General features: G+C 38.6%; 1 protein-coding gene across 1 annotated transcript in view; it reads right to left on the bottom strand.

Annotated features, from left to right (window-relative positions):
• Positions 1 to 15,669, bottom strand: part of OXCT1 (3-oxoacid CoA-transferase 1) — a 55,277-nt gene that overhangs the window by 20,975 nt on the left and 18,633 nt on the right. Inside the window, exon 7 of the mRNA XM_026037727.1 lies at positions 3,477 to 3,584. Coding sequence (XP_025893512.1) covers positions 3,477 to 3,584 — 108 coding nt within the window. The remainder of the gene's footprint in view (positions 1 to 3,476; positions 3,585 to 15,669) is intronic.

Genomic DNA, 15,669 nt, shown 5'->3' with positions numbered 1-15,669 from the left:
AGAGTTCATAAAACCTTTTTCTAAGTGATGGTGTACATGGATTCTCCTCTTTGTGCCTTTCTCACATGCACTGCTTCAGACTGTTTTGGGCCACATCAGGTTGCATGTCCCATATGTCTTCACATTCCCTGCTACACCCCAGGTCATCAAGAACAAACTAGGCAAGATCATCCCCTGTTCCTTTTCACCATCGTGCAACAACCTTTTCAGTGCCTTTTTCTTCTTATATTGGGAGCCCATTTCCTTATGGACAGTCACAGATGAACACTGTCAGATCTCAAAGTCTTCAGCAATTTAACCTCTACATCACTTGCCAGTGATCACTACCTCTACAGAAGGTGTTACATTGACTCAACCAATAAGAAAAACTCAGACTTCCATCCTTTCGTCATGGATTTCCCTCATGCAGCTTTTTATAAAGAGGAATTTTGCCCACAGCTGTCACACAGCTCCACACAAACCAGCGTGTTCATATGAGTTTTCTCTGCCTTCAGGTCAGGAAGCATTGCTCCATGCACTTTAAGGAATAAGGACATCAGCATGTTACCTTAATAGTACACTRTCATGCAGGATTACCTTCAGCTGCCGCTTTTGTAGACAAGGTTATGGATAGCCAATATCCTTGCAGATATCATAAGTGAATCTTCAGCTTCTAAGAATGAGTTACAAGCTGTTCAAATTAAATCCTTTTAGCCACCTTAGCATTTATTCAACTAGAATTTAAGGAGCTAATGATTGTTTAGGGACATATATATTTATATGTGTATATATATATATATACCAACACATACACATACATAAAAACATATAAGATAGCTATGCACAGAGAGGTTTAGCACATTTAGAAGATATTTCTATACTGGAAATTAGAATGCCTGCTATGAGAAGGCAGTTATCAACCATACAGTAACATCAAGTCTTCAGGATGTGCCATCTCCATGGCCCTGGTGACCCTTATTCTCAACATCTGGCAGCTACTCCCTGCGACTTCTGAATCAGCTCCAAATATCCACCCTTTCTGCTGTACATGGAAAACTACAAGGACAAACTGCAGACAGTCTCCTGACAATTGAGCCAAATTATTTACTTTGTGTGAATTGTTGCGTGTATTCTAGGAGCAGAACTCTAACGGACAAGAATTCTTGAAAGAAAAGAGCAATTATTCTTTTTTTCCAACTTGAAATACTAAGGTTCTTGACCCATTTGAAAGAGGTTCTTCTCCCRCACTGCAAACTTCTAATTGTTTTCTACTTAGTATTCTAATGCATAGATTGGTTTTTATATGAAAGCTGGAGTATCTTCAAAACCTCTGAACAATTTTATAAGGGTAAACTAATCAGAATTACAGGAATTGTACAAAAGACAGAATTTATTAATTTAATTCTTATAAAAGCTATCCTACAGACCCTATTAGATAATACCGTTTTCACAATGGAATACCAAAAAAAAAAAAAAAATCTGAAAAGCCATCCCTGCGTTTGAGATCTTAAAGTCTTCTTCATAGGCACTGTTCAGATTACTCCTTTGAGAAAATCTTTGCCACAAAAATATTTTCTGGAATTTTGTTTGCCGCTTTTGAAGCCAATGAGTTTGTGCTGAAGAGATGCTTCCTTAAAGAACAGAGGCCAGCTGCAGAAAACTGAATTAAATAAGATTCATATTTAGATAAAATTTATAATTGTATTTCCCTTTTCCCACCTACTTGAAATTTCATTGTACTGATTTTTTTGTGTGTTTTGTCTATTTTCTCTATAATTGCTTCACTTGACAGTTATGTAAAAGTAAGAAGGACTACAGAGGATTTCTCTGCAGCAAATGGAAGGTTGAACAGGAAACAGGACACAGGCACTTCCACTAGAGGGACCAAGTCTGAGTCCAATTAGGCAGGAAATGCTATTTAAAACCAGTAAGAATTATGACAAACTATMTTCTACTTATTCCTCATTTCCTATCCTTTACCAGTTATCATAATCTATGCTTTTCTAATGTACAGCCTCTTTCCTCACATATAAGCAAATCACTGAATCTGCCATTTCCTCCCTTTACTTCCATTTATGAGTGCACCACTGCTGGATTACACAATTCCAGGGACAAAGTTAATCTCTGATGCAACTTTGCTGTGCAGTTTATAARAGCTCTCTTCTTTCTGTCTCTCACGTCCTTATAAGTGTATAAAAGGGATCAGTTAACATCAGGGAAGTCCCCGCTTACGCAGATAAGTCAAAGAAAATCACAGATAACAGATGATCTCTAGAGGTCCCTTCCAACCTCAACCATTCTGTGATTCTGTGAACGTATGTATTTTTGTATAGAGGCATTTCCTGGAGACTCACCTATTTATGCAGTGTCAAGCTGCAATAAGAGCAGCAGTTCAATAAATGTGAAATGGTTTTCTTCCATGAAAGGATTTTTAATGCAGTTATTGCATCAATTCAAAAGGAAGGGTCTCACACAACATGTGCAAAGAATAAAAAAGAGGTCTGATGCATCTTTTTCCAGATTGGCACTCAACGAGGCAATATGTTTTTGCAGGATGAGCAGATGGAAGAGGAAGGGAGGAAAGGAAAGAAAGAAAGAAAAAAAAACCTTTATAACCTCACACTCCCAATATGACTTGGGAGTGTAATTACTACAATTTCTTTCTTCTAAAGATTTTTCCCTTATATTATTCCTCCTCTCCACTAGTTCTTTTAATGCCATTTTGAATAATTTCTACCTCCAGAGTATGGAGACATTGGAGAAATACAGAATTTTCAATTGCAATTTAAGTACATTGTCACATAACCAAAATGAGCATTGGGACATTGCTTGAGGGAGGCAAAGCAACAGAGAAAAAAAAAAAAAAGAAAGAAAATACATAATCATCAATTTCTTGGATTTTTTCAGCATTGGAATATTACTGCTGCAATTTTTAATATCCATTTTCATCTTGCATTTAGACCAGAAATGCCACTGATAAAAAAGAAAAAAGTTCTTTGTTAAAGAACAGGACTCGATGACCTTGAAGGTCTTTTCCAAACATATTAACTCTATGACCTTTACAATGCATGTCAGTACATGGCACAAACAGGACTGAGATGGGCCCTGCCCATCTCAAAAGCTGGGAGCAGTTGAGGAGAAGGTATCTGGCAGGGTCAGTTCTCAGTGCAGACATTCCTCACAGTGTCTACAGAGGGTGAGCAGGGAGAAGGAGGGAGTATGGATTTCCCGTCAACAAATTTCCAGCTCTTATGAAGTCTTTTAAAACCATAGGCAGCTACTCTAACRAATTCAAGATCCCAACCAGCGAGGCTGAGGCTTGACACACAAGCCTTATTTGTCAACCCCCACTATTGACCTACTATTCTCCAATACTTAATGATGCTTGGCAGCTCTTTTTCATGCTGCTTCCTTACCACTAACACTTAGTGGAGAGAAATCTGTAAACAAACAGAAAACCCTGAAATATGTTGTTACCTAAAAGGTGAACTACTTACTTCAATTCTCTTCTCAAACTTCTCTCCCTGAATCAGACGGTCAACATAGATTTTGGGCACATGGATGTCTTCTGGCGCAAATGCTCCTATATCAACAATTTCTTCCACCTACAAAGAAAGAAGAGAAAAAGAAAATATTTACTGATTCAACGGTTTTATTGGCCATGAAAACTCAAATAKTAAATATACAATGGATCAAGTCCACTGTAAAGAAGATGCAAATAATGGGGTAAAATAGAAACATCTGAAATATCATGTAAAATAGGCTCTTTTAGATCCTTACATTTCTTCTCTCACATGCAGCAAACTGCAGCTGACTTTTGTTTGCTTGTTTTTTCGTTCAGTTCAAGGCTATTCCTATATATAAATTCAAAGAAGTTGATGTTCTAACAGCCCAAATTATATAAAACCACCTTAGAGAAATATACTATGGGTACTGACATCAGAGGTCTTTGTAAATATAATTAGTTTACATGTAAACAGGAGGAAACAACACACTGCTGGCAAGAAGCCAGAGTACAAACAAGAAGCACAGATTTTAACCCTACAAACGCAGGAGCTGCAGTGAGTTATACTGTATTGTACCACACTCAGTGATAATGCTGAAAACATGTGAAAGGCAATGATTAATGGTAAGCAAAATAGGATCTATAGTGAAACAGAGATACGGCTCAAAATGGAAAATTAAAAATGGAAATGGAAAATGCAAAGCAAATTAATAAGTAATAATATATATTGTAATTAAAATATATATTTAATATACAATATATCAATATATTAATATTTATTTATATTTTAGTTATACTTTATTGATTTTTATATATGAATGTTATTTTTATATATAAATGTAATAAATAAATGTAATAAAATGTATAACATGTTATTATAATGATATAATAATATATTATTTTTATATATATATATATGATAAATATAATAAATAATGCTAAGCAAATAATGTCTGAAAAAAATCTACTCAACAGAAAATCAAACGRCTTTGAACTATGTTATCAGGAACTAGTTAGGTTTTTAGAAATACTTAAAAAGAAGCTTAGGAACCCAAAAGGACACAGAATACAGTGTCTCAGTAGGGCTGCATCACTTAGCAGCCATTGGCAGTGAAGCAACACTAAACTTAAAATCCTATTTGACATCCTATTGCTATTGCACAATGTGTGATCGATAATAAAATCCATAGTACATCTGATGGACAATTACCTTCCTCCTGTGCCTTGCAGTGACAATAAATAAACAAAGCAACCCACCACAAAAAGCAGCAGAGGGCAAAATTAACAAACAAATGATCATTGGATCAGTCCCAGTTGATCCCGAAAGGAACCATGGAGTAARCACACAGGGAAAGACAAGAGGCAGGTCCTCTAAAGAAGGTTGTGAGGAAGGGAATACAGCAACCACAGGGACAGGAGCCACAAKCGTCACTAATATCAATATTACGCACCCATACAGTGAAAAGCTGTGAGAATTTCTACAAAATAGAGAGTCAATCAATTTAGGATTATAAAAATTCAAAACATTTCATGCAGGAAAAAGTGGTACAGTGCATTAAAGCCCTATCTCACTAACCTGGCTACTATTAGTAGCTAAGGCTGCTACTATTTTATACATGAATATACAAGTGGAGATCAAGTCAAACTTAGCATAAGTGAAGACGCCCTGATGTGCACAAGGATGTTCCCCAAGCGCTCACTACTGCCAGAGCAAGATCTAAAGGCAGGAAAAGGCTCTTCCATTAAGCCATATACAAGCAGATGATCTGCTACCAGTTCAATTCCCAAACTCACCTTTTCTAATTAGTATTTGTCTTCATTTATCAGGTGAAAAATGAGGTCTTGGGAATACTAATTGCTAATGATTTGAGTCTTGTTGTAAAAGAATTACTTTAATCTGCTTCAGTAGCTGCTATTATAAAACCAAAATCCTTGCTGGCAGAGCTCAGCTGACTTWACAGAATTATGCTGTCAGAAAGCTTGACACACTGTGTTCTCCCCCCCCTCCTTACAACACACAGAATAAATAATTTAACAAACAATACCACGTTTTATGATTTATCACCCCCATCCCCTAATTGTTCAGAATTTTAGCTTCTGGAAACAGCAATCAGCATGATACCTTTTCTTCATAAGAACCGCCAACACATTTATTTTCCCAGTATGATGTCCTAAATAAGTATGTGTCTATGGAGACAAACAAAACATATTTTATTCTGGGGATTTTGAGAGCACCCAGGACRCTTAGATACTGAAACATCTCCACGTTCACAGGCAGTCCCCAAACACTCTTGGTTTCTGCCGCTGCTTTGCAATTTCCACATTCTACCATTATGAAACAAGTACCAACTATAAWTAAAATTAAACAGATTGGAAAGGTCCTTAAAGCAGTAAAATGGATTTTTGAAAAGGCATTATAAATTTACTTGTAAYGTTTGCAAGAATGTATATCACCCAGGACTGCAAGCAAGACGGGGCCTGAGGGAACTGAACTTYGTACACGGCACTGCTGCGACCACCGCCACACACCGTCCAAGCATCTCTCCAGGTAAGAATGACAACCCCAAAATAATAGTTTCATAACTGGGAACATCCAGTCTCCTTGCAGGTGAGTCTCTTCTTTAAGGCCTGCCCTATCTAAGCATCAATCTCCTGTAAACAGCTAGGAAATCATTTACATGAACAGCTAGGACACTGTGCATCAGTTTCACAATTTCTTTTCTTCCTGCTCTATTCTTCATTTTACTTATCCTTCCGTTCCTTCTTTCCCTGATTCACCTTGCCTCAGGCTTTACTTTGTCATGTACAGAAGAATCCCTGTAAATATCAATCATCATCATCCGACAAACTGCCTGGGAGACACACCATGAAGTCTGGCAGTGTGTACAGCGGGAAGCAAGCAGGGCAGAGAACCTCCTGGATTTTGTTTTTTAATTAGTGAGTGAAAATATTTTCCTATCATTTAGACTGCCTTGATCACATGTGATCATTTTAAATCTCACCTTCACCCACAAAGTGGCAGGAAATAGAGAAGGTTTGTACCTCTCTGCTAAMCAGATAAAGCTCAAAAGTAACTCGGAGAGGATGCACAGGCCGTGGTTCCTCTCTCTGGAAGGCTCTGACTCCTGATGTGAGAAAATCCTTTTGTTGTTTCTAGAGCTTCACAGTACCAGTTTTCTTCCTCTATGCAAGCATCCTTGTAAAGATGCCTAGCTAGCAAAGGCCTGCAAACAATGAGGGCAGAATGAATGAATTCAATCATTTCTGAATACTGGTTTATCTGCAATCCACCCAAAACACAAAAGCTGCTCTGCTGTGATTCACAAGAGCCTTCTGCTATTCCTTTACGTATCAGCAGTCACAGAATCAATGGTCACTTGTTTCAAAATATCACTTCCTTCTGTAATTTACATCCAATCTTCCCTTTTTAAGCAAGCAGTTTATTTTTGCTTATGGAAATTCAGCTTATTCTCCTAAAGTTTTACTTCAGAATTTACAAAAGCTTTTAGAGAGGGAAATTGAACCTGAAAGATTATGAACTTCCAATAAGGTAATGAGCACTTGACCAAATATAGGCAAGGGAATGGTAATGTCACACTAACCCACACCAAAACACTTAACAGGAATTACAAAAAGGGCTTTGAATATTTCACTTTTCACTTATTTTTGCAGCCTAATTATGTGTTCTAATCAGAGAAATGCTCTCAGATACTTTACTCATAAGCCTCAGTTTCCACACAAGTAAACTATAAGCTAACGACAGTACAATTCTTTAATATGGGAAGAAAAACACAAGAGACTTAAAAGACAAGGTGGTACTTCTGGAGATACTCCTCATGCTGCTAGAAGCTGTAAACGTTCTCACAATAAGGACTTAATTCAGGAGGTGATCACTTCCAAAATCCTCTTTAAAATCTGCCTGTTTGGATATGTCACCAATGAACACATCCAGGTTATAATCAAGTACCTTTTGCAGCTCGCACTCCCCTGATAAAATGAGGTGATTTCATAGTGTTCAATACTTAATTTTACTTTGCTCAACTAGCAGCGCAACAGAAACTGGCACATAATTATGTTATCACCTATTAATTAGCAAGCACACAATTTGTGTTCAGTACTTAAAACAAAATGAAAAATAACCATCTACACTCAATAGTTACAAAAACACTTTCTCCTGGCCTGGAAGGCAATTTTGGAAAATAGATTTTAGCTTATATTACATAATTATTTTACAAATAACCAACATAATAGGCCAGGAGCGGGGAGGCAGGGAGGCACAAACAGAAAACCCACAATCCACCAACAAATTCCTTATTCATTAAATGCCAACTAATGGCAAAAAGAATCCACTTAATCTGTACCAGGTGCACATGCCAATTAATGCCAAGCAGGCCCTATCCCTATAGAACAGCTGCTCACAATATCAACTATTAAAATGACACAATTTAACATTTTTGCAAATAAAAGTTTTGTTGCTTTAATAAGCAGTGAGGGACTGGAATTACTTATTTGCAAAACAGATTGAAAACCTCTGAACTGATTAGACAGCAAAAATAATTAACTGTCTCTTTTATTAAAATAATTCATAAATTATCAGGAGGAACAGAAACCTGAACAAGTAGACTTGTATTTTCTTACTCAGAGGAATGGCAAGTRATGAGAGACTGAAGGGGATCTCTCATCTCCTGCACCTTCAAAGGAATATAACTCAAAGGTCAGGAGATAAATTTAAGGTTTACTTTCAAAAGTGATATGAAAGTAATTTTAATTGCTGAAGGAAGATTTTTAATCTTCCAAAATATCTTTTAAAGCTGAAACTGACACAAATGTATCAAAACTAAACCCTCATTGAAGGAAAAAGTATTGTTTATCAGAACCTAATAAAAAAAATCTYCTTTATTAGCTTCCAAAAGCTGTGAAGAATTGTCTTTAGCAAATCTGATATTCAAAGTCATAACAAGTATTGTGTGTAACCTCTCAGTCACACCAAGCTTTCTATTCTGTTGAGGAAATAATAGCTGAAGCACAAGAAACTAATACAATCCCTAAGAAATCCTTCCTCCGTCTCCAGCAAAAATAGAAAAGCATTAATCTGAGGTATCTAATCTCATACACATTAAAAAAAAAAGCACAGGTTTTACAGAAACCTTTATTCATTTAGCAATTTCTGCKCTTCTTGTGTCTGAAAGTCTAGACATCGCCTTGAGGTGGGTGGCTGGGTGGACACCTTCATGTAACTGATGTGGTCCTGCCCTTCCTCTCGAGTCGTCTGGCTCTTGACCAAGTCAGATGTGTCTGGACAGCAGGTGGGATCTGCTGGAATTCATCACGAGCAGCAGATCATTTCTACAGCACCATGGTTTGATTTAGCACAGCTGGTACCTTAGGTCTAGAGTCATAAAATCAGACTAGTTCTTTTGTTTTTCTGCTTACTTTTCCCCTTCTCTCAATACATCTGAAAAATTCTCTCAAAAAGCTTTGTTTTTCTGCTTCTCTCAATACATGAATGCTGGAAGAAACTGAACACGTATCTAGACAGCTCAAGAGAATGAAGGGACAGGCTGCTCGGGAAAAGAGGGGATTTTTTCTGATCACTGGTGGCAAAACAAGCAAACGAAACACAACAAAGCCATAGCAAAAGAAAAGGCCAAAACATTTTTCAAATCACTTAAAAGAAGCCAGGTGAACCATAAGATACATCCATATATCGGCTACCAGCCTGAATTTCAAAGAGTTTTTTTTTTAAAAAAAAAAGGCATAAAAATCATTTGTGTCTATTTTGAAAGTACTAGTGGAAAAAAAACAGTATCTGAAACTATTAAAAAAAAAAAAAAAAAAGAGAGACTTAGTTCACTTAAAAACTAACAGCTAGATGTGCCTGGGTCTCATTTACAGCCCTTGAGGCTCTGAGTGCCTGAGCAATCTGGTACCTTAAAAGTCTTAAGGATAAATATGCAAGTTGGAAATTGCCAGTTGTCATGTTTAGAATCCCATGTTAACCAAATAACCCTGTCAAAATTCAAAATACATATGCACAAATAAGAGAAATAATTCAGCAGTTATAGGAGAGCCTTCCTTAGCTCATTAGCTTAGCTTACATGTGCTAAATACAGTCCTCATTTTTATGAGGAATATATTTGTCCCAACTTTGCTTTTCCTGCTTCTTTCAACAAGGGACAGAAAAAAAAAAATCTAATACCTTTGACTTATTGTAAAGATTGACAAGATGGGGAACTGTTCCTACACAAATAAAAAACAAAAAAAAAAACTCCATAAATCTTAAAACAATCTCCTGTTTCAGTATGTGTCACTTTCTCTGCCTTCTCACAAATGAAAAGACAGCAATATATGACGTCAAGGCAGCCTTGATATCTTAATCCCTTACTCRTCTTTAAATCCTCACTTTGTTCACTGAATAATTATTTTTTAAGGAAGGATGCTGCAACAGAAAATTAAAATCTGAGCTGCTATTCGGAATGACTATTGCAAAATTCTCACAGCAGGAACAGTTGCAAGGCTGCAACTTTTCAAATCTCAGTATTTTCAGCATCTGTAAAAAGGCATTTGTTTCACATCTGTAGGATGCCACTCAGAGCACTGTGAACTACCTTCTTTTAAGGCTTTGAGTTTTAATGTCGAACTCTTCTGACTATACTCAAACTCCATTAAGAACTAAAAAATGTTATTTATAACACAGAAAACATTACTGCTTAAAGACAAAACACTTTAATAGAAAGGAAATACATAATATGGACCTATACATATAGATATAAATTCCTTGAATTACGCCTGAAACTATCATGCATCAATTTTTTCCAACTGTTACTCATGTGAAATGTGATTTAAAATGAAAAAAAGTCCGATGAATGCACATTACCCAAAGCAAGGCATAAGAACCATAATGAATTCACTGTAGTACATACAAAGGAAACTGCAACCTGGAGCATTTTAAAGCCCTATCCATTTGCAGCTACTCATGACATGGAACATGAGTCCTGTTAATTAAATACTCCTTAAATGCCCAGCAGGCTGTGCTTTCTACCAACTTATTATTATTTAAAAAAATAGTAATTTAGCTCTATGAGCAAGCAGAAGCTATCCCTCAGTATCCACAGCACATTGTCTGGAAATCTATGATATGTACCTGATCTACCTCAAACTACTTTAGCATATTAACTGTCATATTTGTTCCTAATACAAGGCAAGGATTCAAGGACTTTTTTCATTGAAAAGTATCTTCACCCTTTCTGCAATGAACTTCTAAAGCTGAATACTTAAAGCTTATGATACTCATTCAAGAATCAGTTTGAAATGACAAGTTCAACCCTCAGCACGATATGGTGTGCAGGCAAAACTRTCTGAAGTCAGCGACTAGCAACATTTTGATCTGCTATTAATTTTAACCAATTAACCTAACATTCATACTTCAGCTACTTTGATTACCAAATCAGAATCCACATTATTAAAGGTTATATATAAAGAAAATGAACAGAAAAAAATGTCTAATTTGAGTATTAAGGAAGTTTCTTCTCTTGAAAATCAAAGCATGTTAACTAAGTGTAAAAAGAACCACCTTACAAAGTGCCCTCTAGCCCAGTACATTCCAATGCTTCTCCAATCCCCAGGAGACTGTCTGCATAATGCCTGTAAACATGCTTAGTTGCTGTTGTTCTGTCTTGCCTTTTCATTAACACACACACACGGAATCAAATACAATTGAAGGAAATAAAAATAATTTTAAAAATGCAAGTCTATGTGCGGACTTTTGGGGGCAGAGGAGGAAGAAATTCAAGGTACTGCAGCAAAGCAGTGTAAATGATTCGAGGAGCTTTCCTTGAATTTCAGCTTCCATCTCACCCTTGTTCCTGGACCTTGTAAGATTGGCACCACAGAAATAACATCAGCCATCAAACTGCTTTTTAACATAACTGAAGTCTGAAGCAGCAAAGGCATTAAACACTTCAGTCTTCTTTGTACCCTGCATTGGTAATTTCCACCCCCTCAAATCTAGCAGTGGGATATCAGTGCCTCGGTGCCCTTGGTCTTCCAGTTCTCTATGTACATCCTTCCCTAAGAACATCTTGCTACCTTCATGTATATCTGATGCTATCAGCAGTGATGGTCTGGAGTTTTCTGAATTTGCATGCATCTGCGCAGGCTTTTTTTTTTTTTTTTTTTTTTTTAAATGGTCCTCCTCAGAAACCTGACTTCAGTGTCAGTTTCCATGACTTTCTGTTTGTGTTTGAGGCGATAGTGACAAGGGCAATGACCTTAAATTCGCCTCCTGCTGCTCGTCCAACACTTCCTCTCTGTGGGAAAGTCTGCTCTGGAGCCTTTAACAAGGTCTGTCCTTAACTACTTTTTACCTCCTAGAAGCCTTTGACTACCAAACTACAAGCTCATGAGGTCAGTGCTCCTGAAAGCCATTCCTGCAATGCTGCTCTTCTCCCTTCTGTGCTTTCTAAGGATCATGAGCTTGTATCTCACAGCTGTTCTGTAGCTGCTCCCCCTCAGGTGTTCCCTCTAATCATTTCCATGTGAAAAAACAGATTATAATGGATGTCCGTATCCTACACTTAGACTCACCTTATTAATTTTAAGTTTAGCTAAATGCAGACTGACAAACATCTCTGATGCAGAATTTAGCCAGAACTTAGGCACGTAAACCCAACCATGCAGTCTCAGTCCCTGCCTATCCGCTAAGAGCTTAACATCCAGTTTTCCATACTCATCCTAACAAATTACTATGGCAGCTGGAATTCTCTTGCTGCTTGTGCCATAACTTCTGACAGTGTGGCTGGACCAAGCAGCTCAATATCCACCCTGTACCAAATGGGATTCTCAAAAACCTGTCCTGCACAGAAATTTGCTGGGCTTCCCCCTCAGTAGCCATCCCGGTGCTTCAAGCGTTTGCACTGAAGCCAAAACACAGGGGTATCCCGTCCTCCTGGGCCCCAAACACTGACTTTGGTCCCTCAGAAAACATGCCCACACAGAATCAGTGCCCACTCCCATTTCAGATGTCTCTCCTGCACCACGGTAGAGTTTTAAGTCCTATGGCTGGGGCACTCACGTGAGGGGGGGAAAAAAAAGAAAAAAAAAAAAAGAGATTCTTATTCTGCCTTCAAATACAGTCTAGAGGCTTTCTACAGGAGAAAGAAAAAAAAAAAGACACACTGAAAATTTTCTGAAAATTTTTCTCAGCCGAGAACTATGCACCTGAGGAAAGCCATGTTGGTGTTAAAAATGTTGGCGAATCAGGCTCAAAAAACGCCGTTCCTTTTCTCAGCGAAGCTCTGGCACGACTGAGCGCAGACAAGGGGCTCCGAAGGTCTCCCGCGCGGCCGCGGCTGCCGCTGGCCCTCAGYGCGGCGCCGCAGCCCGGACCTGCGGTAATGGCGCCGCTGACGTGGCCCTGCCGTTGCTGGGCAACCAGAGATAAGACACAAGGCTTAATGACTTTTATTTAATGCGTTTGTATGAGAAAGTACACTCTCCTCTTTCCTCCCCTGATATTGCTTGAGGTGGAAATGCTGTTTACACAGGGAGATGTATTTGGCCATCCTCTTGCAGGCTGAACAAAAAAATTATTCAAAGTGGATATTCAAACAGCCTGTCTATAAATATTTTTAAACATACTGACTATTAGAATATTACTACTATCAAACATTTATACCGTGGCAGTGGCTGAGACCTAAAGCCGAACAGCAGGAACAATATTCTGGAGGTCTCTCAGCAAAGAGCAACCGTGGCAGGGAACAGCCATCAGCTTAGGGATGTTTATGGCCATTACAGATGCTGATGTGCTCTCTGGGGCAGTCAGAGTCTGAATAAACCACCCTCCACCTCTCCTGTTGTCAGGACACCCACACCCGCCACAGTAACATCATGCTTTTCTTTTTGTGGCTTTGGGTTTCCTTGGGATTTGCTTCTGAAAAGACGCACCGCAGCCAACACTGTCCCTAGTGGGACACTGCTCGCAGGACCTCACGTCCCAGCCACCACACACCCTCCTGAAACACCATGTCTTTTCTTACCACACAGTTCCTAACGTGGGGCATGGACCTGCCGAGAGGCCTAAGAGCAAGAAACTCAGCAGGCAAATCTCTCATGCAGGAGACAGCATCTGAAATGCCGCTGTGTGTGTAAGGCCACACAAACCTACACGTTTCTTCACATCAAGCCCTTTCTCAGCCTCTGTACAGATGTTCAGGACTTGTGTAGAACTTGAGTGCCTTTTTTGTTTTTAAGATTGCCTAATTTCCCAGCTCCCTTGTCCTCGCCCCAGGAGTGTCTATGCCAGAGCAGTGTAATTCACAGCTCTGAAAGTCGACCCGAAGGACTCGGGCAGAACGTGCCCAGCAGGCCCGGGTCCGCATGCAGAGCTAGGGCTCTAACTGCAAGTGCCCACACAAGATGTATGAGATGTGAATATACCAAATGCAGTATCTTTTGAGAGTGGAACACTGGAGAACTAAAAAAGAGCACGACTCCTGTATCATTTGGTTTTTACATACAGATAAAGCCAAAGAAACTAATCTTGCTGAATTATTTAACTGTTTTCTCCGCAACAAATACCTTACAGATAAYGTGGATCATGCCTTTTTGTTAAAATTTGTTTTTGACCTTCAGAACTGGTCATCTTTAAAGCATCCTCTTTACACATTCCTCTACATACAGCATCACCAACCCTCTACAGTTATCTAGGCCTCAGCAAGGACCCTTACTATCTCACATGTTACTAGGTTTCATTTCGCACTTAGAAAAACAAAAGCAAACCAAACAGTGCCAAAATTTGAGGCCTGCGAGCCTCCTGTATTGCCTTTAGCAGAAGGTTACATTCAACACATTTCTAATCTCTGCATTTAGCTCAGTACAGCTACCTCCRACCATTTTACTGGCTCAAACAAACAAGGCTGAGGGTCAGGTACTTTCATCTGAAATTTGCTCTAAGGAAATTCTGAAACCGACAGYCCTCAACATGGTGTCACAGACATGACTGGTAACAGATTTATTTCCCTTGGGAGTCTCTCTGTGCACAGACAGTACCATTCCTTACAACATGGTAACATTTTTATGCAAGTGACAGCAACCAGCATTTGGGCCTTCTTTTGTTTTCCCCCTCTCGCTTTTCTTTTCAGTCTCTTTGCTTTTATTCTCTACRTTTCTAAATGCTGCCAATCTCTCTCACCTTTGAACTCTTACAAAAATTAAGTGCCTTATTAAATGTCCACATTTCAGCTAAAACAGTATAAATTCCCAGAGTGACCTAAACTAGGGAACAGCCAGTTTAATGCATTAAAAAAAAATCATAGTTTTGCCTGTGTATTTTACCTTTAAAAGGACAGGTTAACAAAAGCAGTCAATTCCCAATGCACTTCCCACTTTCACTGCATTAAGAGATATCCTGAGATAGGATTTCCAGTGATTTATATTCTCCTTGACAGGGACCTCACTGTGCTCAATGACATTCCAGGTTTTTAATCAATGATCAGAAACTAAAGGGGGGCAAAGACCGGTGGAATAAAAAAATCCCAAGGAAGCAGTAGTATCGGAGACAAGTGGCAAACAGGGGTGCAACTCCCTTCGGCCTGCTCAGCTGCCCAGTGATGAGCTGTGGGTGTCTGCAGGCTGATGGCACTCAGTGCTCAGGATGGTCCAGATGCCACACCGAGATATTTCTAATGCCTAAGAGCCAAGCTCTCAATTCCTAGCACAACACGCAGGATTCARTCTGGAAGTAAGGCATGTATAAGCTCAGCTAATAAGGCACTGTATTTGATCTGAAATGCTTGCTTTCCCTAACCCCGTAGTTTTGCTTTTCTGCCTGTTAACTTGTCCATAAAAAATAAAGTGGAAAAATAATATTAGTGTGCTATTCTAAAAAAGCCTATCAGGTTTTAAATGGTATCRAAAATGCAACAAATTCAAGGTGGACATGGTTCATGGCAGAGCTACTAAATACTCCTAAGTGGAATTATAGCAAGAAGGATGTCACATAATTACTGTTCACTGACAAGAAAATTCTACCCCATCATATGTGGAAAGAACAGTAGAAAGAATGAGATGGAATGTAGGTGGAAGGCTTTGATCTACTTAAATTCTCTAAACACTAGAGTATGAACAAAGTATGAAGGGCAAGTGAATAGAAGCAAAAGAAATGATGAAGGATTCTTTATTTCATT

The sequence above is a fragment of the Nothoprocta perdicaria genome, unplaced genomic scaffold (assembly GCF_003342845.1).
Source record: "Nothoprocta perdicaria isolate Ctin4 unplaced genomic scaffold, notPer1 scaffold_1, whole genome shotgun sequence".
Taxonomy (NCBI): domain Eukaryota; kingdom Metazoa; phylum Chordata; class Aves; order Tinamiformes; family Tinamidae; genus Nothoprocta; species Nothoprocta perdicaria.
This window is presented reverse-complemented; position numbering and strand designations above follow the sequence as displayed.